Genomic DNA, 23,153 nt, shown 5'->3' with positions numbered 1-23,153 from the left:
AAATTTGTAAAGTATGGCTTGCACACAACTTACGGACATGATGGCGTCGGATTGTAATTTGAATATTCAAGAAAACATAATTCTGTTACGCAGAACCTGAAACACAAACCCCTTTTCCAGCTGCCTTTGAGGTTTGGTGCCGCTTTGCAAAACCTCCGAGATCAGCCCATGCAAGAGGTCACGTTTCTACCAGAAAGCTTGCCTTCGTGCATAGCGTTTGCCGCCAGCGTTTCCCATTAAACATTATGATTACATAAGCTGCAGTTGCCGGGAAGGGAGAGAAGCACACAGGGATATTTTAATGCTATCACGTTCCACTCTTAAAGGTGAAGCTTAAGCATCCTCCAATTTTTCACATGACACTAGTTAGAGGTGAAAATACAAGACTCAGACTTGCTTGAGAATGAAGTCACCACAACGTTGTTGTCCAACAACATTGTTATGATCATGAGCAGCCATGACAACATATTCATAAAGGTGAAAGTCCTCATTTCACTGATAAACATGTGTTCGTGATTTTCTTGCTACTCTGTTGCAGCACTGATTCACCATGAAAGTTTTTCACTGCGAAGAGACGACAGTAAAACCTCGTTAATTCGGATTTCATGGGACTGAATAAATGGCCAAGTTAACAGAATGTCGAATAACCAAGGGTATCAAGAGGACAATTGTTACAAGTGTAGCTGAGCAGTTCCGAGAGGCGAACCAACTCTGCGGTCGCCATCAACGGTTATGCCCAAGGAACAAGGACCAACGTCGTGAACTAAGCATGACCGTACACTTGGGATTGCACTTGAAAACTGATCTCGTGTTCTATTTCTCCACCTTTACAGGGTGGCATAAGTAGAGCCATGCAACAAACAGCTAAAACGAAACTGTAACCATTCTTTTCCCTTAGATCATTCAAGAAAAGCATTATGGGCGGGGGGGGGGGGGGGGGGTGCTGTACTGGCTTGCGGCTTCTGGTGCTTTTTCGTAAGTGAGACCTGCTGCATACTGAGTCACGACAGTTCACAGCGGTCTCTTCTGTGCCACCAGTCACATTAACGGCTGGAACCAAGCTTGCAGAAACAGTCAGATGAGTATCCCATACAGTTGGACGGTTATTGATGCTTGGTATTGTAGGAGGTTCAGGCTCCAATGGTCCAGCAGTTGGTGTGGAGACTTCGCGTTGAGGACTTAAGTGGTCGCCATGCCTATGCCAGACAGTGCCATCACTGAGACAGACGATAGTTGGTGACTGACGTGTGGTGCTCACGGCACGTGCAGGTGCCCACGGTGGGCCTTGACGGAAGTTCTTTGCAAGTGCATTATCTCCCACATACGGCAACGGGGAAGAACAGCACCCTCTGTCGGCATGCAACTTCTGCTTAAGCTGTCTCAGCTGCACTGAACTTTGTAAGCTTGGGTGAAGAACATCCAAAGGTGTCTTGAACATCCTTCCGATGAGCATTTCACATGGTGCTCTGTCAGTGACCTAATGTGATGTGGTTCTGTAATGAAATAAGAACCTTGAAATTTGGGTTTGGAAGGATCCACAACCAATCTTCTTGATCTTGTTCTTGACCATCTCTGTACAACATGCCATGCTGCACCATTTGAAGTTGGATGGTGGGGCGGTACAAGCATGCGACATATCCCATTCCAAGCCAGGAATTCCAAGTATCGCTCACTTGCAAAGGCAGGTTCATTATCAGACACAATGAGATTTGGCAGACCATAATGTGCAATTGCTATCCGAAATGCTGTGATGACAGCATCGGATGACGTTGAAGCCACTGGACAGACTTCGACCCATTTTGAATATGCATGAACAATGACGATAAACATATGTTGCAAGAACGGGTCCCCAAACTCAAAGTGAAGCCTTGACCAAGGCCTTTGTGGAAATGGCCAGAGTGTGTGCTGTATGCATTGAGGTGCATGCTGGTAAGCTTGGTATGTGGCACAACCCTTTACGCTTTTAGCGATGTCACCATCAATTGCTGGCCACCGAGCATGGCTTCTGGCAATTGACTTGCTTTTCTCAATGCCAGGATGTCCACCATAAAGAAAAGTCAGGGCTTTGCCTAGCAGAGATTTTGGGATAACAACTCTGGAACTCCACAGCAAGCAACCTTCATGGAGGCTGAATTCACTGCTTGCTGTGAATGGATTGCCCTCTAGTCCGATTGGAAGCCCTTCTCCTGGCAAAAGATCAAGAACTACATGGTTCAGGAGGGGATCATTTCTTGTAGCCTCTGCTACAACAGTTGGTGACAAGAGTCCTGGGCGTGATTGTTCAAGTGTGAAAACTAATCGGGGTGAAGCTTGCACAGGAACAGGATTATCAGCACTCAACGATCCCAGTAGTGGTTTATGATCTGTATAAGCAGTGAAATGAATGCCCCACAGGTACTGGTGGAACTTTTCTACTCCAAATATGAACTGTAATGCCTCTTTGTCAATTTGGCTGTAGTTTTTCTCCGCACAAGACAAACTTCGGGAGGCAAAGGCAAAGGCAGTTCTTGACCATCAGCGTCTTGATGTGCCAAAACTGTGCCGATCCATACAGAGATACATCAGCACCGAGACAGTGGTTACTTTGAATCGAAATGTACTAGGACAGGAGCTGAAGTTCCCTACGGCTTCACTGTAGTGAATGCATCTTCTCGCTCGTTTCCCCACTCACATTTTTTCTCGTTCGTGACAAGCAAATGCAGATGGTGGAGGCATGCAGAAATGTTTGGAAGGAAACGCCTGTAGGAATTCACAAGCCCCAAAAAGCTTTGGAGTTCCTTGACGTCATGGGGTGCAGGTGTGTGAAGGCTTGCAGATACCTTGCTCAAGCTTGGAGATAGCCCTTCTTTGCTTATGATGTGTTCTAGTGTCGTGGGTCATTGATCTCGGGGGCATGCGGATGCTACAAGAGGTGGGGTTGCGAGAGGCAGAGCAGCACCACAGATTTTTATTACACTCTACCCCAAACTCAAAATAAGACTCACTCAAACTAAAACACAACGAAGAAATACTAACACTTATGCAACTTATTTGATAATCACTAAACATGTCCTTATTCAGCTACGTTAGTCCTTGGCACTTGCTACGAAAAGGTCAGGCCACCCTAGCCTATGGCTGCGACGCTACTAGAAAGGACCGTTATTACTGACTTTTGTCGTCGCATGTATCTTCCGAGTCCGAAGCATGTCGGAGCTTCGGTGTTCTCGCTGACTCTGTAAACGCTGCTGCCTTGGTGTTGGCCAGTCAACTTGTCCGTCTCTGATGCCGGTGTCCCAAACTCTATCGGTGATGTGTCACCCTGGCCTCACCGGCTAGGCCTAACTCCGGGTTCTGCCGCTACTTCTTCGACTACCGACGAGATGCCCCGGGGACTATCATATGTGCTGGTCTGCCTCTGAAGGGTGATCCTTTCTAGAGTGCCCGGCACTGTCATGGGAGGCTGCAGTCGGTCCATGGAGCCTCGCTCGAACGTCGCCGAGGTCGTAAGCCACACCCTGGACCGCCAGCATCACGAACTTGATCGAACCTTCATGGCTCCCATAACCAGTGCGATGCTGATGACACTACAACCTTCTTGGCTCAGAGCCACGTCGATGATCAGTCAGCTCGGCGCCACTTCTCCCTCGATCACCGCTTGGGTCATGCACCTCGAGGGCTCGTGCCCTTCGGACTGATGTGTTCAAATCGTCCTCTTCCTTTCTTTCTGCACCACATGCCTCTTACATATAATAAGGGTCCCCTTTTCAGGAGTTCTTCTTTTTTTCAAAAAACGCCTTCTGTCGATTTTCGTGGTGGTGAATTTGACTTTCCTGCTGTGACTTGGGTACTTTTTCTTGTGTTGTCGTGGCTCACAACATATCACCACACTGTCATGCACACTTCACAAGCACTGTTAGCAATGTTTGTGAGTTCATTGTTCCCACAACTTTATATGTATATATCTGCTCCGTCTGCGTTATGCTCTTGATACTTCATCACTCCATCGCCCTACTTGTAAAATCTGCCCCCAGATTCTGTCGTCCTTTAATGTACTCTATATGGAAGGCCGCCATTGGAATATGAACCTGGCAACGTTTAACGCTAGAACGTTATCTAGTGAGGGGAGTCTAGCAGTGCTATTGGAGGAAATAGAGGGCAGTAAATGGGATATAATAGGGCTCAGTGAGGTTAGGAGGCCAAAAGAAGCATATACAGTGCTAAAAAGCGGGCACGTCCTGTGCTACCGGGGCTTAGCAGAGAGACGAGAACTAGGAGTCGGATTCCTGATTAATAAGAACATAGCTGGTAACATACAGGAATTCTATAGCATTAAGGAGAGGGGGGCATGTCTTGTTGTGAAACTTAATAAGAGGTACAAAATGAAGGTTGTACAGGTCTACGCCCCTACATCTAGTCATGATGACCAGGAAGTCGAAAGCTTCTATGAAGACGTGGAATCGGCGATGGGTAAAGTCAAAACAAAATACAGTATACTTATGGGCGATTTCAATGCCAGGGTAGGCAAGAAGCAGGCCGGAGACAAGTGAGTGGGGGAATATGGCATAGGCTCTAGGAATAGCAGAGGAGAGTTATTAGTAGAGTTTGCAGAACAGAATAATATGCGGATAATGAATACCTTTTTTCCGCAAGCGGGTTAGGCGAAAGTGGACGTGGAGGAGCCCGAATGGTGAGACTAGAAATGAAATCGACTTCATACTCTGCGTGAACCCTGGCATCATACAAGATGTAGACGTGCTCGGCAAGGTGCGCTGCAGTGACCATAGGATGGTAAGAACTCGAATTAGCCTTGACTTGAGGAGGGAACGGAAGAAACTGGTACATAAGAAGCCAATCAATGAGTTAGCGGTAAGAGGGAAACTAGAGGAATTCCGGATCAAGCTACAGAACAGGTATTCGGCTTTAACCCAGGAAGAGGACCATAGTGTTGAAGCAATGAACGACAATCTTATGGGCATCATTAAGGAGTGCGCAATAGAAGTCGGTGGTTAAACAGGAAACCAGTAAGCTATCGCAGGAGACGAAAGATCTGATCAAGAAACGCCGATGTATGAAAGCCTCTAACCCTACAGCTAGAATAGAACTGGCAGAACTTTCTAAGTTAATCAACAAGCGTAAGACAGCGGACATAAGGAACTATAATATGGATAGAATTGAACAGGCTCTCAGGAACGGAGGAAGCCTAAAAGCAGTGAAGAAGAAACTAGGAATAGGCAAGAATCAGATGTGTGCGTTGAGAGACAAAGCCAGCAATATCGTTACTAATATGGATGAGATAGTTCAAGTGGCTGAAGAGTTTTATAGAGATTTATACAGTACCAGTAACACCCACGACGATAAGGTGAGAAAGAATAGGCTAGACGAACTTGAAATCCCACAAGTAACACCGGAAGAGGTAAAGAACGCCTTGGGAGCTATGCAAAGGGGTAAGGCAGCTGGGGAGGATCAGGTAACAGCAGATTTGTTGAAGGATGGTGGGAACTCTGTCCGAGAAAGGTTGGCCGCCCTATATACACAATGCCTCATGACCTCAAACGTACCGGAATCTTGGAAGAACGCTAACATAATCCTAATCCATAAGAAAGGGGATGCTAAAGACTTGAAAAATTATATACCGATCAGCTTACTGTCCGTTGCCTACAAAGTATTTACTAAGGTAGTCGCAAATAGAATCAGGAATACCTTAGACTTCTGTCAACCAAAGGACCAGGCAAGATTCCGTAAAGGCTACTCAACAATAGACCATATTCACACTATCAATCAGGTGATAGAGAAATGTGTGGAATATAACCAACCTTTATATATAGCCTTCATTTATTACGAAAAAGCATTTGATTCAGTCGAAACCTCAGCAGTCATGAAGGCACTACGGAATCAGGGTGTAGATGAGCCATATGTAAAGATACTGGAAGATATCTATAGCGGTTCCACAGCCACCATAATCCTCCACAAAGAAAGCAACAAAATCCCAATAAAGAAGGGCGTCAGACAGGGAGATACGATATCTCCAATGCTATTCACAGCATGTTTACAGGAGGTATTCAGAGACCTGGAGTGGGAAGAATTGGGGATAAAAGTTGATGGAGAATACCTTAGCAACTTGCGATTCGCTGATGATATTGCCTTGCTTAGTAACTCAGGAGACCAATTGCAATGCATGCTCACTGACCTGGAGAGGCAAAGCAGAAGGGTGGGTCTGAAAATTAATCTACAGAAAACTAAAGTAATGTTTAACAGTCTCGGAAGAGAACAGCAGTTTACGATAGGTAACGAGGCACTGGAAGTGGTAAGGGAATACATCTACTTAGGGCAGGTAGTCACCACGGACCCGGATCATGAGACTGAAATAACCAGAAGAATAAGAATGGGCTGGGGTGCGTTTGGCAGGCATTCTCAAATCATGAACAGCAGGTTGCCACTATCCCTCAAGAGGAAAGTTTATAACAGCTGTGTCTTACCAGTACTCACCTACGGGGCAGAAACCTGGAGGCTTACGAAAAGGGCTCTGCTGAAATTGAGGACGATGCAACGAGCTATGGAAAGAAGAATGATAGGTGTAACGTTAAGGGATAAGAAAAGAGCAGATTGGGTGAGGGAACAAATGTGGGTGAATGACATCTGAGTTGAAATCAAAAAAAAAAGAAATGGGCATGGGCCGGACATGTAATGAGGAGGGAAGATAACCGATGGTCATTAAGGGTTACGGACTGGATTCCAAGGGAAGGGAAGCGTAGTAGGGGGCAGCAGAAAGTTAGGTGGGCGGATGACATTAAGACGTTTGCAGGGACAACATGGCCACAATTAGTACATGACCGGGGTAGTTAAAGAAGTATGGGAGAGGCCTTTGCCCTGCAGTGGGCATAACTAGGCTGCTGCTGCTGATGATGATGATAATGATGATGATGATATGGAAGGAGTATTCTTGCAACGTGAGGCTGCATCTCATTATTCTGCCATTAGTTAGCTTAGCTTTGCTCAAAAACTCTAGGGGATGGTGTTCCATTTGCACCATAAGTTGTTTGCCAAATAAATAGATGTGGAATTTCTTTATTGTTCATACAAAGGCGAGACATTCCTTCTTTACAGTTGAGTATAATTTCATTCTGCATTGTTAAGTCGCTTGCTTGCAAAAAATACCAGATGGAGTCTCTCGTCTTTCTCTTGCAAGAGTACTGCACCTAATGCCTTATCGGAGGCATCAGTGCATAGCACAAACTCCTTCCATATGTCAATTCACATTCCTCGAACTTGTGAATCAACCCTCTCAACTTCTCTACTTGTATTGCCGCTAGGGATTGGTTCAACCTAACACTCTCTGCCCCCATGGTCTTCTTATCGATATAAGGGTGCACCTCCCCATTGTCCTCCCCGTCCATCCTCCTTAGCCACTGGAACAATAGGTGCAACCCAAGCTGAAGAGGCAACTGCTCCTAGAATGCCCTTCCTCTATAGGCGCTGAAGCTCTTGTGACACCCCATCCTTCAGGGCAAAGGGCAGGGAGTGTGGCTTGAAAAACTTGGGTACCACATCTTGCAGAACATGAATTGTGGCTTTTGGGCTATTGATAGTTCAAAGGCTCTGTTCAAATACCTCAGAAAATGCTTGAATAACGTCGTTAACATCAGAAACAGCCTGAACATCTGCTTCCCAGACGGCAATGTCAATGCCCATTTCTCGAATCCATTTGCGATCTAGCAGTGTTGGTGAACCTTCCCTAGTCTGGAACAAAAGTAGGACAGCTTTTCTGTCGCAGAACTGTACTGCGACATCTGCTTTGCCCTACATTTGGGTGAGCTCGCCTGAGTCTCTGCAGGAACACATCCAATGGCGTGACAGTAAACAACAGTACTAGCTCCTGAAGGTGGTTTTTTGCAGTAACAGAAATGCTCGCACCGGTGTCCAGCTCCAGAGGGAGCGGCTTGTCGCAAAGGCTGATGGTCACGGTGAAGGGTGGTGAATGTGTGATGGTGTCGACTGGCCACATGTCAAACACATCAGCAGGTGCGTTGTTGTCTACAGTGTTGACTTGGTGCGTTGGTGCGTTGACTTGGCAGCTCTCTATACGAATTGTCTATCGACTGCAAGGGTCCCAGAAAATTGAAAGAATGCAAACATTATAATAATCCACAGAAAGGGAGACATTAAAGAAATGAAAAAACTATAGGCCCATTAGCTTACTCCCAGTATTGTATCAAATATTCACCAGAATAATCTCGAATAGAGTAAGTGCAATACTGGACCTCAGTCTACCAAGGGAGCAGGCTGACTTCAGGAAGGGATACTCTACAATGGATCACATCTATGCCATTAATCAGGTAATAGAGAAATCCGCAGAGTACTATAAACCCCTCTATATGGCTTTCACAAATTATGAAAAGGCATTTGATTCAGTAGAGATACCAGCAGTCATAGAGGCATTACGTAATCAAGGGGTACAAACCGCTTACATAAATACTTCCACAGCCACCCTAATTCTACACAAGAAAAGTAGGAAGGTAAATATAGATAAAGGGGTCACACAAGCAGACACAATCTCTCCAGTGCTGCGTGCTTGGCAGAAGTATTCAAACTATTAAACTGGGAAGGCTTAGGAGCAAGGATCGATGGCGAATATCTCAGCAACCTTCGGTTTGCCGATGACATTGTTCTATTCAGCAACAGTGCAGACGAGTTACAACAAATGATTGAGGACCTCAACAGAGAGAGTGTAAGAGTGGGGTTCAAGATTAACATGCAGAAGAGAAAGATAATGATGAATAGCCGGGCAAGAGAACAAGAATACAAGATCGCCAGTCAGCCTCTAGAGTCGGTGAAGGAGTACATTTACCTAGGTCAATGAGTCACAGGAAACCCTTATCATGAGAAGGAAATTCATAGAAGAATAAAAATGGGTTGGATCACATACAGCAGACTTTGCCAGCTCCTGACTGGAAGCTTACCTTTATCATTGAAAAGGAAGATGTACAATCTGTTCATTTTACCAGTGCTGACATATGGGACAGAGACTTGCAGACTGACAAAGAAGCTTGAGAACAAGTTAAGGACTGTGCAAAGAGCGATGGAACGAAGAAAGCTAGGCGTAGCGTTAAGAGACAGAAATAGAGCGGTTTGGATCAGAGAGCAAACGGGTATAGCCGATATTCTAATTGACATTAAGAGAAAAAAATGGAGCTGGGCAGATCATGTAACATGCAGGTTAGACAACCATTGGACCATTAGGGTTACAGAATGGATACGAAGAGAAGGGAAATGCAGTCGAGGACGGCAGAAAGCTAGGTGGTGCGATAAAATTAGGAAATTCGCAGGCGCTTGTTGGAATTAGTTGCCACAAAGCATAGGATCTGCATAATTTTTATTCAGTTGCTCTCTCTACTTTGTCCAGTCAAGTTCGAATAAAAGAAAGTGTTCCTACCTCGAGTGCGGGTGCATAATAGCTTTGAGATGGCTGATAGCACGGGACCTTTAACTGTTGATTGGAGCGGTGTCTTTTCTGACTCTAAACACAAGCCAAGCTTAGACTTAGAAAATGACAGCTTGTCATCCGAGGAAGACACAACTTTGACCGCATCGGATTCTGACAGACAACTAAAAAAAATCCGAAGTGCAGTGATGTTTTTCTGTCTGCTGTGCATTTTATTCCTTTTGTCAGATAGAAATGTGAGGATTATATTGCTATGGGATAGTATTTCCAATGACGAAGAGCCGAGCGGTAAGAAGACGACGACGACGATTGGAAGCTAGCGCGGGCTGTTGCCTCTTGGCCAACTGCAGCGTATTGCCTTGTAAATATACTTGTAAATAGCTTTTCGTCTGTGTCTTCGTACGTAACATATCTGGTGGAGGTGGACGTTCCCTGTACCTCGTCACGGAGCTTCGCAGTGGACGGTACGTCGAGCCTTCCTTCATGGCTCCCGGCAACGACAACTCGACTCCGCTGGCTCCGACACCTGCTGCCACTTCGACGACCTACATCACTCTCTTCGCTCCCCGTGATCCTGGCGTATTCTCGGCAAAAGATGGGGAAGACCTCGAGGATTGGATCAGCCTGTACGAACACGTCAGCCGCAATAACCGGTGGGACCCTACTATCATGCTCGCCAGCATAGTCTTTTACCTCGGTGGCACACCTCGAGTTTGGTATCAGACGCACGAAGATGAGCTGACCAGTTGGAATTCGCTTAAGCAAAAGCTTCGAGACTTGTTCGGCAACCCCTACGGTCACCAACTTGCCGTGCAGAAGGTGCTTTCCGGTCGTGTGCAGACGTCAACGGAGCCCTACGTCACGTACATTCAGGACGTCTTGGCTCTGTGCCGCAAAGTTGACGCAAACATGACTGAGTCCGACAAGGTCTCCCACATCTTCAAAGGCATTGCCGATGACGCCTTCAACTTGCTCGTATTTAACAACGTGGCAACGGTGGATGCAGTTATAAAAGAGTGCCACCGCCTGGAACTCGCTAAAAGCCGACATATCGACCAACATTTTGCCCGGCTGCCCAACACCCCAGTGACATCTTCCTGAGCCGACGCTCCTCGTCCCAACAACACTGGCGATGTTACCAGGATTGTCTGGCGTGAGATCGAGGCCGCCTATCCGGCTGCCTTCGACTCCAGCCCCTCCAATGCACCTGCAGTCACTGTTTCCCTGATCCAGGCAGTTGTCCGCCAGGAGTTCGCCAACATGGGTCTTCACACCATCTGCTCGGCCCATCGCCCTGATACCCGCCTGGCTTCTTCGACTCCGCCCCGTCCCGCATCTTCTTACCCACCACATTTCCGCAACCCATCTGAATGGCGCACTGCTGACGACAAGCCCATTTTTCCACTGCCATCGAATCGGGCACATTTCTCGGCACTGTCACAGTCGCTGGAGTTCCCCGACCCGGTCTACATATACTGCCTACTCTCGCACCCCAGGTGGCCCTTCTCGTCCCTATGCTGCCCGCTCAGATAATGCCGCCACCGATTCTCCTGCGCTGAACCGCCCCTATTCTCGTTCGCCTTTGCCCCAACGACGACAATCTCGCTCCCCCGAGCCCCGTCGCTCCTATTCGCCGACTCCCTTCGGACGCCGCTCCCAGCCGGAAAACTTGACGATGCAGCACCTCGAGGTGACGCTGCATTGCTCCCTACGCCGCCAAATTCTCTCCTGACGTTGCCCACTCATCTGAACCTTCTTGACGTGCAAGTTGACGGTGTTCCTGTATCTACTCTCATAGACACTGGGGCGCATTTGTCGGTAATGAGCGCTGACCTTCGTAACCGGCTGAGGAAAATATTCACGCCCGCCACGACGCCTGTTGTCCGTGTCGCCGATGGCAGAACAGCCCCTGTAATTGGTGTCTGGCCCTAGTTTCGGCGGTTGCGAAGTTCTGCCCATACTTATATGGCTGACCCTTTTCCGTTATCACAGACCATCACGCGCTTTGCTGGTTATGCTCATTGAAAGACCCTACAGGAAGACTTGGTCGCTGGGCCTTACGCCTCCAAGAATATTCGTTCTCTGTCACCTACAAATCTGGCCGACTACACAAGAACGCTGACTGCCTGTCTCGCGACCCCGGTAGACGAGCCTGACAACGCCGACAGTAGTACCACCGACGGCATTTTCTCTGTGTCTGCCTTCGCTAACATCGCCGATGAGCAGTACCGAGACCTATCGCTGCGAGTACTCATCGAGCGTCTGCGCACTACACCTACCGAGGCATCCGTTCGCCGATATGTCCTCCAGGGCGGCATTCTGTACCCAAGGAACTTCCTCCCTGATGGCCCTGATCTATTGCTTCTAAAGCTTCTATTGGCCTGGTCTCGCTCACTCCGTTCGATGCTATGTTGCTGCCTGTGATCCCTGCCAGCGTCGGAAAACACCGAAGTGCTACCTTCCGGTCATCTCCAACCGATCACCGTCTCTGTGGAACCGTTCTTTCATGTTGGATTAGACCTCCTCGGTCCCTTTCCCACGTCATCCTCTGGGAACAAATGGGTAGCCGTCGCAACTGATTTCGCCACCCGATGCGCTATCACGCAGGCTCTCCCTACCAGTTGCGCCACTGACGTCGCGGACTTTCTCTTGCGTGACATTATCTTAGTGCATGGCGCCCCGCGACAGCTGCTTACTGACCGTGGTTGTAACTTCCTCTCGAAAGTTATCGTCGACATTGTGCGTTCCTGCTCTATTCAACACAAGCTGACTACCTCATACCATCCTCAAACCAATGGCCTGACAGAGCGGTTTAACCGTACTCTTACTGACATGCTGTCCAAGTACGTTTCGAAGGACCACCACGACTGGGATGTTGCCCTTCCTTACGTCACATTTACTTATAATTCTTCCGGGCACGACACCGCCGGATTTTCTTCATTTTATCTACTCTACAGTCGCGAACTGACCTTGCCCCTTGACACGGTACTTCCTCCTGCTGCAACCTCAACAACCGAGTATGCGCGCGATGCCATCGTCCTCGCCGACCATGCACGCCAGCTTGCCCGTGCTCGACTGACGGACTCGCAAACCACGCAGCAGCGTCAGTACAACGCCCGCCACCGTGACGTACAGTTTTCGCCTGGTGCACTCGTGCTCCTGTGGTCGCCCTCTCGTCACGTCGGACTTTCACAAAAGCTCCTTTCGCGATACACAGGGCCCTACCGCGTGCTGCGCCAGGTGACACCTGTGACGTACGAAATTGCTCCTGTGAGCTCAACCTCATCATCTACTCTGGCATCTAGTGATGTCGTGCACGTCCGTAGGCTCAAGACCTACTACACTGCTTCAGAGTCCGGCCTTTAGTCGCTCCGGGACGGCGCTTTTGCCGCCGGGGGTAGTGCTACGGGATAGTATTTCCAATGACGAAGAGCCGAGCAGTAAGAGGACGACGACAATGATTGGAAGCTAGCGCGGGCTGTTGCCTCTTGGCCAACTGCGGCGTATTGCCTTGTAAATATACTTGTAGATAGCTTTTCGTCGGTGTCTTCCTGTGTAACAATATTAAGAGAGCATTTGCCAATATGCATGCCATCTTTTCCACTTCTGCATAACGAAAAATGAACAAATGTGCTCATTTTTTAGTATCCAAGAAAAAAATGCCAGGTGCTGGGGATTGTGTCGACACTGAAGAGGGTTTAAAACAGTGTCGAATTATTCTTCGGAGTTGCATGCATTTTGTTCATGATCTCTTTTTGTGCCTCTTTTTCTTCATTGTGCACAAAATTAGAAGGCTGATTGTGTGCTGTTTTTGGGCACATAAATGAATAATTCAATTCAACATTATGGAACATAAGGAATTCAGGAATCCAGTTTTGCTTCTCGTGCATGGTAAAAGTCCGGTGCTATTTCTTGTTGCCCTGCATAGATACTGGTGACGGGAGGCAGCCTGGAGGACAGCCGTCAAGCTCTGGAGCTGGCTAGCGCCCACGGCAAGTGGCTCGCCTGTTCAGCATGCACGGCACTGGTTGCTAAGGTTTCCATCATGGCAATGCGCCTGCGACATGGGCTCCTCACAGGCCGCGGTACCTTTGTGGCTATGTGGTTGCAATGACCTCGATGTCACAGGATCTCTGGTCCAGTGACTGCATTCCAGTAATGGGTGAAATGAAAAACTGCTCATGTTCTTAGAGTTAGGTGCACATTAAAGAACCCCAAATTATTAGAATGAACCCAGAGCCCCCACTACGGTGTACCTCATAATCATAGCATTGTTCTGGCACTTAAAACTCCAAAGTTAAATTGTTCTTATGTGGGCTCCTTGGACGCACTAACACAAGGCAGTGACTGTGATAGCACTGTCTGAGTAAGCTAGGATGAAACAAATGCTGATCGGAAGTTACTGCTGGTGCACATGGAGTAAAAGGTACGTGAGGACATCAATAATGGCTGCCACTATGGAAGTCACTGCATGCTTATGTCGGACTAAAGCATGATGGCTTTTAAGCTTCTTGACTAAGGAGGTGCATGAACGACTATTCAGCACAACACTGCTAATGTTCCTATACAACAGCTTGCAAAATTAATTGAACATCTTGCAACTGGCGCCCAGTGTCTCAATTTACCGGAACTTAACATTGTGCCGAGCTGCTTGTTGCAACAACACAGTGACAAAAGCCTCGTGTCGTCTCCTGGAATGGTATTCTTAGTTGGCCACTTTCACAAATATAGCTTCCAGTAGGTGCTGATTGGCTAAGTCGTCAAAGAGAGCACTGGCTGCTTCAGTGAGACATCGCACGAGATGCCACATCATGCAGAAGTGAAATGATTGACTGAGAATGTGACCTCTGACCTACTTTCCATAACTTTAATGAATAAGCATAGGCACCCATTCTGTTACTCTGAAAGACCACTGACTGTCTGCTACACACATACATTACCAGAATGTGCTTAACTTCCTCTTCATCTCAGCATGAATACCGGCTGTATTTGTCTGCTTTCTGGTGTCCATTCCGTTGCCTTCTTGTCTCTTAGTACTCGTGCACGTACCACCCCTACCAATGCAGGGGGCCTGCTGTGGAGCACGGTCGGCTGCCACCCAACCAGGTGTGGGGAATTTGAGGGTCCACATGGTCCACCTGACCGCTACCTGGAGCAGCTATCAGGGCTGGTGCGGCAGGGTGCCGGCAGGGTGGCTGCCCTGGGCGAGATGGGACTCGGTGAGGCAGTCTACAAGAGGTGCCAACATATGGTTGGCTGGTTGGTTGCTTTAGGTCAGAGTTTCCAAACTTTTTGGCCAGAGGGCCAGATTGGCAACGAGTGACAGTGTTGTGGGCCAAATAACAAACACTTATATAAATGTTGAATTGTATACTTAAATAAAAAAATAAATCAATAAAATTATTTAACATAGGTGACAGTGCTGGGCGTAGACTAAAAACGGCATTTCATTATTTTGACTTGCTTCATTCAAATAACTCTTTATTTTAATTAGTTGCATTGACCTTCTGGGATTACATCCATAAAGGGAATGAAGTAACCACATCAGGGTTATAATTTCCCTTTTACTGCTACGTCTTGGTGGATATACTGATATTGAATAAGATTAAATATTCGTTGTGACAAACAGGCTTGTCCTCATTTTCCAGCAGCATGCAAGTTTTTTTGCTTGTTCACATATATTCTGCCTGCACCATGCAGATATCTACAGGACATTGAGGAGGTCTGGGAAGCATTGCTATTCTTTACAAACACAAATGCTTTTAACCCATCCACACTTCCACAAGCCATTCGCAGGTGGAATCATCTTCCAGATGTTATCACCTCTGATAATAACCTGAATACGTTTCGTCACAAGCATGAGGTACATTGTTTACAATAGTGCTGTAACATGGATTCATCATTTAATTTCTTAATCTTCTTATTTTGTCATCTGTTGTTGCATTTTCTTTTCACTTGCAGTCAAACGCCCTTTTAGTTCTTATTTCGCAGGCTTATTCTGTTTTATTGCATTTTTTTCTTCTTTTTTTTCACTTGTGTTGGAACCTTGTTTTGTATATTGCAATTTGCTTTGTTGCATTGCATTTGGATGTTAATTTGCTTTGTAATATTGTTCCTTACTAGTTTGCTTAACCTTTCATTGTAATAACGAAACCTCCCTTAACTCAGTGCCCTTTGGGCCTATAAGGTATATTTTAATAAATAAATAAATAAATAAATAAATAAATGGCCCTTTGTTTTTCTGGTGTGTCGTTACTGCAACTTCCGTACTGATTCTAGCCCATAGTGCTTATGTTTCACTAGTGTAGAACTGTTGGAGACTTGGTGTAGCATTGCCAATGATCATCATCAGCCTATCCCCTGTCCTGCACCAGCTGATTCCACCTTGAGCATGCAAATTTCTTAATTGCATCACCCCATGTAGTCTTTTGTTGTCCTTGACTGCGCTTCCCTTCTCTTAGCACCCATTCTGTAACCTTAATTGTCCACTGGTTATCTTTCCTACGCATTACATGGCCTGCCCAGCTCCATTTTTTTCTTTCAATGTCAATTAGAATATCGGCTATACCTGTTTGCTCTTTGATCCATGCTGCTCTCTTGCTATCTCTTAATGTTACGCCTATCATTCGTCGTTCCATTGCTCTTTCTGTGGTCCTTAACTTCTTTTCGGGCTTCTTTGTAAGTCTCCAAGTTTCTGCCCCATATGTTAGCACTGGTAAAGTGCACTGATTGTACACCTTTCTTTTCAGTGATAATGGCAAGCTTCCAGTCAGGAGCTGACAATGTCTGCCGTATGCGCTCCAATACAATTTTATTCTTCTGTATATTTCCTTCTCATGATCAGGGTCTCCTGTAATTCACTTAGATAAACATACTTCTAAAAAAAATTTGTGTGGTTTTACGTGCCAAAACATCAATCTGATTATGAGGCATGCCATAGTGGGGGACTCCGGAAATTTGTACTACCTAAGGTTCTTTAACGTGCACCTAAATCTGAGTACACGGGTGTTTTCGCATTTCGCCCCCATTGAAATGCGGCCGCCATGGCAAGGATTTGATCCCGCGACCTCATGCTTAGCAGCTCAACACCATAGCCACTAAGCAACCACAGCGGGTTGTAAACATACTCTTTCACGAACTCTAGAGGCTGACTGGAGATGTTGTTCTCTTGCCAGGCTATTGAGCATTATCTTTGTCTTCTGCATAATAATCTTCAACCCCACTCTTACTCTTTCTCTGTTAAGGTCCTCAGTCATTTGCTGTAATTTGTCCCCAGTGTTGCTGAACAGGACAATGTCGTCTGCAAACTGAAAGTTGCTGAGATATTCGCCGTTGATCTTTACTCCTAAGCCTTCCCAGTTTAATAGCTTGAATACTTCTTCCAAGTATGCAGTGAATAGCATTGGAGAGATTGTGTCTCCTTGCCTGCCCCTTTCTTTATAGGTATCTTTCTACATTTCTTCTGGAGAATCAAGGTAGCTGTGGAATCTCTGTAGATATTTTCCAAGATATTCATGTATGTCTGCTGTAAGCACCAGCCTGAATTGGTCTGCTTTTACCCTTACTGCTTCTAGGTTGGCCTGTTTCTTCTTGACTAATTTCACTCTTTCATTATTCATATTGAGAGAAATTCTAGACCTCACTAACCTATGATCACTGCATTTTACCCTTCCTAACACTTCTACATCTTGCACTATGCTGGGATCGGCAGAAAGTATGAAATCGATTTCATTTCTTGTTTCACCAATAGGGCTTTTCCAGGTCTACTTTCTGTTGCTATGCTTCCTGAAAAAAGGTGTTCATTATTCGGAGCCTATTCCTTTTGGCTAATTCTACCAGAATCTCTCCTCTAGTGTTGCTAGAATCGACGCCGTAGTTGCCAATTGTTTGTTCACCAGCCTGCTTTTTACCCACTTTTGCATTGAAGTCACCCATTATTACAGTATACTGAGTTTTCAGTTTTTTCATTGCTAATTCAACATCTTCATGAAACTGTTCTATTTCTTCACCATCATGACTGGAGGTTGGAGTATAGGTTTCTACTACCTTTATTCCATAGCTCCTACATAGCTTTATTATGACTACTGCTACTCTCTCATTAATGCTGTAAAATTTGTCAATGTTGCCCGCTATGTCCTTACGGATTAGGAATCCTACCCCATACTTTCTCTTATGTGGAAGTCCTCTGTAGCAGAAGACGTGGCCATTTGTCAGCACTGTACAAGCCTCACCAGTTCTAACCTCATTAAGGCCGATGATATCCAAAACAATGTCTGATAGTTCCTCAAAGAGTTCTACTAAGCTAGCCTCACTCAACAGACTTCGGGTGTTAAAGGTTGCAAAGGTCAATTTTCATTGGTGGCCTGTCCGGGTACAGAGATTCTTAGCACCCTCTGCTGCATTACAGGTCTGACCGCCACGTTGGTCAGGTGCTTTGCAGCTGCTGGGGACTGAGGGCCCTTGGTTAATCGAATGAGTCATTTGGGAGGTAGTGGCCATGTACTGCACCAGGGAGGCCAATTCCTGTTCTGGTGGGGGAGTGTGTTGGTGAAGCTTAGTGGGCCTTTCTGATTTGGTTGCACCTGGAGTAGTATAGCCCCACTGGCACTTGGCATTTCTTTTCCCTTTTTTGCCGATGTCAGGCACCACTCCAAGCCTGGAGATGCAGTGGACTGGAGGAGGATTCTAACTTACGACTTTCACATTGGAAGTTCAGTGTTCTATCTCTGCTCAAAAAAGAAAAAAAAAAAACAAAGAAAAAAGAAGAATAGAGGGGTGGGAGAATTTGAATTTCTGGATATAGCAACCGAGATAGCTCAGTTAGGTAACCCTGTAGGCGGCGAGGCCACCTTATGGTGCAGAACACCTGCGCAGCGGATTTTACATTCCTAAAAACGCCCTTGAATTTTTTGCGATAGGCGGCTTATTGGTGCATCTGGCTGTCCCAGGCATTGAATAAGTCTTTTCAGACCCAGTCGCCATCGAATCAGAAATGGTACGCTATGCCTCTTATGTACATCAAACGCATCTGTCCCCTAGAGGTGGTGTGATCAGTAAGGCATGGTTTGAACACTTCGCGCGGGGGGACAACCGTGCATGAAATATTTACCCGAACTAATCTTGTGCCATGTCGAAGGCTAATCCATCGAGTGTGACTAAGGTGCACTGGCATAGACATATACCTAAGTAGATACGGACACTTTTGCTTAAGGACAAATCCGAAGAGTTCAACGCCGGATTTTCTGCGAAATGGTGCCCTTAAGGTGCTCGCGTTAAAAAAATAGTGTGCACATGCACTCGCTTCGATTGCAAAAGGGGGGCATCTAAGCAAGCACGTTTCGGCAGCGCGCTTCGAAAGTTGCTGCAGATAAATTCTTGTACATTTAGTATGTTATGAATTGTACAGTGCTAACATCTGTTAGCGTATTAAGTTGCCTGAGTATGTTTGCGAGATAGATATCAGCAAATTCATATGTAAGTAGGTTTACAAAGGGGAAATCTCGTCCACTTTTTTAAAAACGCCATGTATATCCAGTAGATGAGTACTAAAACAGATGTTAGGAATTGGTCCAGTTTAGATTATTTTTTGGGTGTTCTCACTAGAAAGTCAGTGCAAGATATGTCAGTAGTGTCAGTCGAAGCCCTTTTCGTAAACCCTACGTGTCTAAAACATTCCTTGAATTATGTGTGATAGACGGGTTTTACTGATTGCGATAGGTAGCAGTGTGTCATTATAGATTTACAGATGGTTCTAACAACTTGGTTCTGAACTGCACTTAAGCAGACAGCCGTGAACGCGGCTAAGTACACTAGACATTTTCAACGAGCTTGAACGGCACTGAAACGAGAATGGAAGAAACTACGTAAAACAGTGCAATACACAGGGCAGACAGCGCTCTTGTTGGTTTGTTTTGCTCTCTGTCCTGTGTATTGTGCTATTTATTTTTGACAGTGTTTAAATTCTAACAGTCACCAGTAAAAAAAGAAATTTCTGTAAGTTGTAGTGTAAGCTTACTCAATAAAATTAGTTAGAAATGTTGTGCGACTACCTGTTTGAAAAGCCACCCCATTTTTTGCTATACATGTATGACTAAAAAGCACTTTCCCCCTTGTCTCGTGTCTATTTTATTTCTTTCATGCCATGTAGGTTTTCTTTTCTTGCACTCTTAAGTTATGTCAGTTGTTATAGTTTGTGGTATGTTTTTTTATGACCAATAATCAATACTGCAATGGATACCTTACTCTGTAGGAAGACAAGTTACTCCAGGATATTATTAGTTGCGCAGAAACATTTTTGACTGGACACTAAGCTAATTTTTTTGCATGGTTGGGTCGATTAACCTGGTTGAATAATTACTTGTGACTGATCTACTAATTACTAAATAATGAATCGACAAAATTCTTAAGCCCTAAAAAGTCATTAAGTGGGGTTGAAAACTTCAGAGCTAAATGGTTGCAAGTGTTCTATGTGAGAACTCCATATCTACGTAATGCCCACAATGTGCCCATAGCTCCTACATAGAACACATCAGGCATATCAAAGGCCTTCTAGAGTGCACAGGAACCTCCATAGTTACAGGAAATGGGAGATGAAATCGCACATATGGCAATGACAATGTGTGACAGCGCCGCAACAAGGCACGAAGTACAATATGCATCGAGTCGCAAAAAAATTTCACATAATTACTAAAGCTTTAGCAACGTATAGTAAACCTTTGGGGGTAAATTTTTTTCACCAGATACGACCCTCTTGGGTCATTCTTTTTTGCAAGATTTAAACTGATCCGAGTGACCCACTTGCACAAAAATTTACTGCAATTTTTTTAGAGCGACCATAAATTTCCGCCTGTGTGTTGCAGAATTTAGGTTTCCCCGCTACAGTAGATATGTAAACAGTCTTTTCAAATATTTTTAAGTTGTCCTCTCCTGTTATTGTACCATCTACAATAACAGGAGGGAGTAAAGGAGCTTTAAAGGGTGTTCCAGCTAATGTTAGCCAAGCTGATCAAAGAAAAATAAAAGATTCAAAGAACAGTGTGCAAAATACAATTTTACTTACATTGTTCCATCATCGGAGGTCTGACGACCGAACACCATAGGTCCTAAGATAATATCTGGCACCGTGTATTTTAAATATTTCTTTTCTTTGAACAGCTTGGCTAGTGTTAGCCGGGGCACGGCACATGTGCTGTAGTTTTGAGAGCCAAAAGTGGGCTAAAGGTCTCTCATTCTAGCGCGCCTGGGTGAAGTCGAGAAAACTTTGGTGCGTCTTCTGACATGGTGGCGTGAGGCTCCCGATTCCTCGGCACAGCCTCAGATGAGGTGCCGTCGTGACGTGATCATGTAACTACAGTGAAGCCAGCTCCCAGGAAGGAAGGAAATAGCGCAAGGTTTTGTGGAGAAGTCCTGCTCCCAGGTGGAATTGCAGCAAAGGCTTTGCGGGCCCAGCCATCATTGGATAGACCACCGCCAGCCTCGGGCTAGTTGGGAGGTATCCGCGAGCCAGGTCCAGCGTGCACCGTAGTTTGGAGACCCCTGGTTTAAATGATTGATTGATTGGTTGTTTAGGTCATTGGTTTTGATTGATTAAGCTGGTACTGAGGCGATTTTTCAACCATGTCAGGGTTATGGAAATTCTATATTCCTGAGACCCTCCTGTCTCGTGTCTGATAGCAGAATTTCTCAGCAAATTAAAAACAATATTAAATGAAAAAATTAAAATTGCTATAGTTGTCATACATTTTACACTGACCAAGTAGGTCAAGTTGTCAAGTTCAAGTTGACCAAGTAGACCAAGTAGACCAAGTAGGCCACTAGGTATGTGGTCGGGGTCGTGATCCTGTCATGTTTGTTGCATCATCATAATTTGGAAAAGAGAAGGAAAAGCTCATTTGGGAAGGAGAAGAGAGGTCAGGATAAGCATGGCTCATTGTAGATACCCATTGTTAGTCAAATATCTCATTTTTAATGTTAGCCCATGGCCAGGCCCAGTCCTTGGAGGACATCACTGTCTTAATGCTTCCGTTACACAGATATGCTCTCGCAGAAGAGCTTTGTGGCATTCGAACGTTTATATGGTGTGGTCTCTAGAGACTGCTACACATCTCTCATTGAGAGGTGCCGTTTCATTCTGACAATCTACCAAAGCTTTGTTTACAATAATTCCCAGAGCCTAGATGTGGTCCCTAAACTGTTAGGGGCAATGGAAAGACTGTCTGTCTTCTTCTCATGTCCCTATCCAGTTGTTTGTTATGCCTTAAAGGCACCCTGAAATGATTTTGACGATATTGTACAAACATACTGAGTCAATAGGGTAGGATCTTCTAATCGTGAAGTGACACATTTAACTGCTCTCCGTACAGCGTGTAATTTATAAGATTTTTAAAATGTGCATCGCTACCAATGGCAGCGGCACCGCTCCCCTGAGCTTTCAGCATCTCAATTACAATCTACGTAGCCAGCACATTTGATGTCAGTTTGGCGAGCTATCCGATTAGCTATGCAGCTTGCATCATCGATAACTTATCCAACGTTATGGTGATCAAATGTTGCTCGCAATAGTAGTTGGAATGTTTGTTAATTTGTTTCTGTAAAAGAAAGTATCAGAAAGAGAATACACAACGAAAATTTATCACTACACTCAAGTACTTCTGACAGACAGCAAGGGCACTATAACATAATTCTATTCGAAACTTTTCTATTCCAATTCTGCAATCAGCCCTCCGCAGTTGGTCAAAAGTTTTTGGGTTGCACCCACTTCACCTGCCTGTCACGCGACATCACAAAACCGCAAGAACACATCACGTCAAAGTGACGTGTACGCGTTAAAGACGCATTAATATGCCGTGAATTTTCTTCTGAATAGCCGCAGGCAGCATCATTCCGAAAGGAATAAAATATGGCTGCCGCCGATCGCTCAGGCACTGGCTACTCGCACCTGCCAGAGAGCATAGGTTTATTTGTGTATAATAAATCTTTTTGCGTGGCCGTGTAACATTTTCGAGCACTTTTGGCACGTTTACGGTCTTGTTCTCCCAACCCTTCTTTGCTGGCGATCCGTTCTAGCGTCATTCGTAAGCTTCCGTTGCATGCTGCCAGGATTTTCGACCAGCCACCACAAGCTAAGTAAGGGAAAGCGGACCAATTGCAGACGCTGGCACCACCCTCTTCATCCGGTTATCGATTTTCAGTGCAGTGGCTCGGCCCCATCGAATCCCTCTCCACTTGAGCATGCTCCTAGCCTCTTGTCAGCCAATTACAAAAGACAAGCCGCTCAGTGTAGGCAATGTTATTCGATTTTCAAGCAAACAAAAGTGACCTCCTATGAATGAGGAGAGCGTTTGATTGGTCTGTTCAGACAACCCTGCGGGTGACCGCCCGATGCTTGCGTCGGCAGTTATGCAAGTTTGACGTCAGGAGAATGGAATAAAAACATATTGGATAGTTTTACGTTATAGGGCCCCAAGTGCCGTCTGCTTGTGTTACAACACGCTCCATGTTGACATTTGCTGCACGATGAGTGTTAGTCTTGTGGTTTCTTTTCATAAAGGCCACGCATTGCCCTTGCTGCATTGTGGGCTACAAATCTAGCGATTAGCGACATGTCAAGCTCCGACACCGTGTACCTCTGCAAGGCAACAGGCGAGCGGAGTACCTGATCGGTATCCGAACAGCATGTTACCAGATCAATGGCAGGATATATGCGTTTGTGGCTGTCACTTCAGACTAGAGGATT

The 23,153-nt window shown here is 45.7% G+C and overlaps 1 protein-coding gene across 3 annotated transcripts in view; it reads left to right on the top strand.

The window, feature by feature from the left end:
• LOC126526611 (deoxyribonuclease TATDN1) overlaps positions 1–23,153 on the top strand; it is a 61,900-nt gene that overhangs the window by 9,421 nt on the left and 29,326 nt on the right. For all 3 annotated transcript variants that reach the window (XM_050174476.3, XM_050174474.3, XM_050174477.3), the window contains exons 4-5: positions 13,347–13,410; positions 14,485–14,637. In XM_050174476.3, the coding sequence (XP_050030433.2) occupies positions 13,347–13,410; positions 14,485–14,637 (217 nt within the window). The remainder of the gene's footprint in view (positions 1–13,346; positions 13,411–14,484; positions 14,638–23,153) is intronic.

The sequence above is a fragment of the Dermacentor andersoni genome, chromosome 8 (assembly GCF_023375885.2).
Source record: "Dermacentor andersoni chromosome 8, qqDerAnde1_hic_scaffold, whole genome shotgun sequence".
NCBI lineage: Eukaryota > Metazoa > Arthropoda > Arachnida > Ixodida > Ixodidae > Dermacentor > Dermacentor andersoni.
Note: the sequence above shows the minus strand (reverse complement) of the source record. Positions and strands in the feature narration are given on the sequence as shown.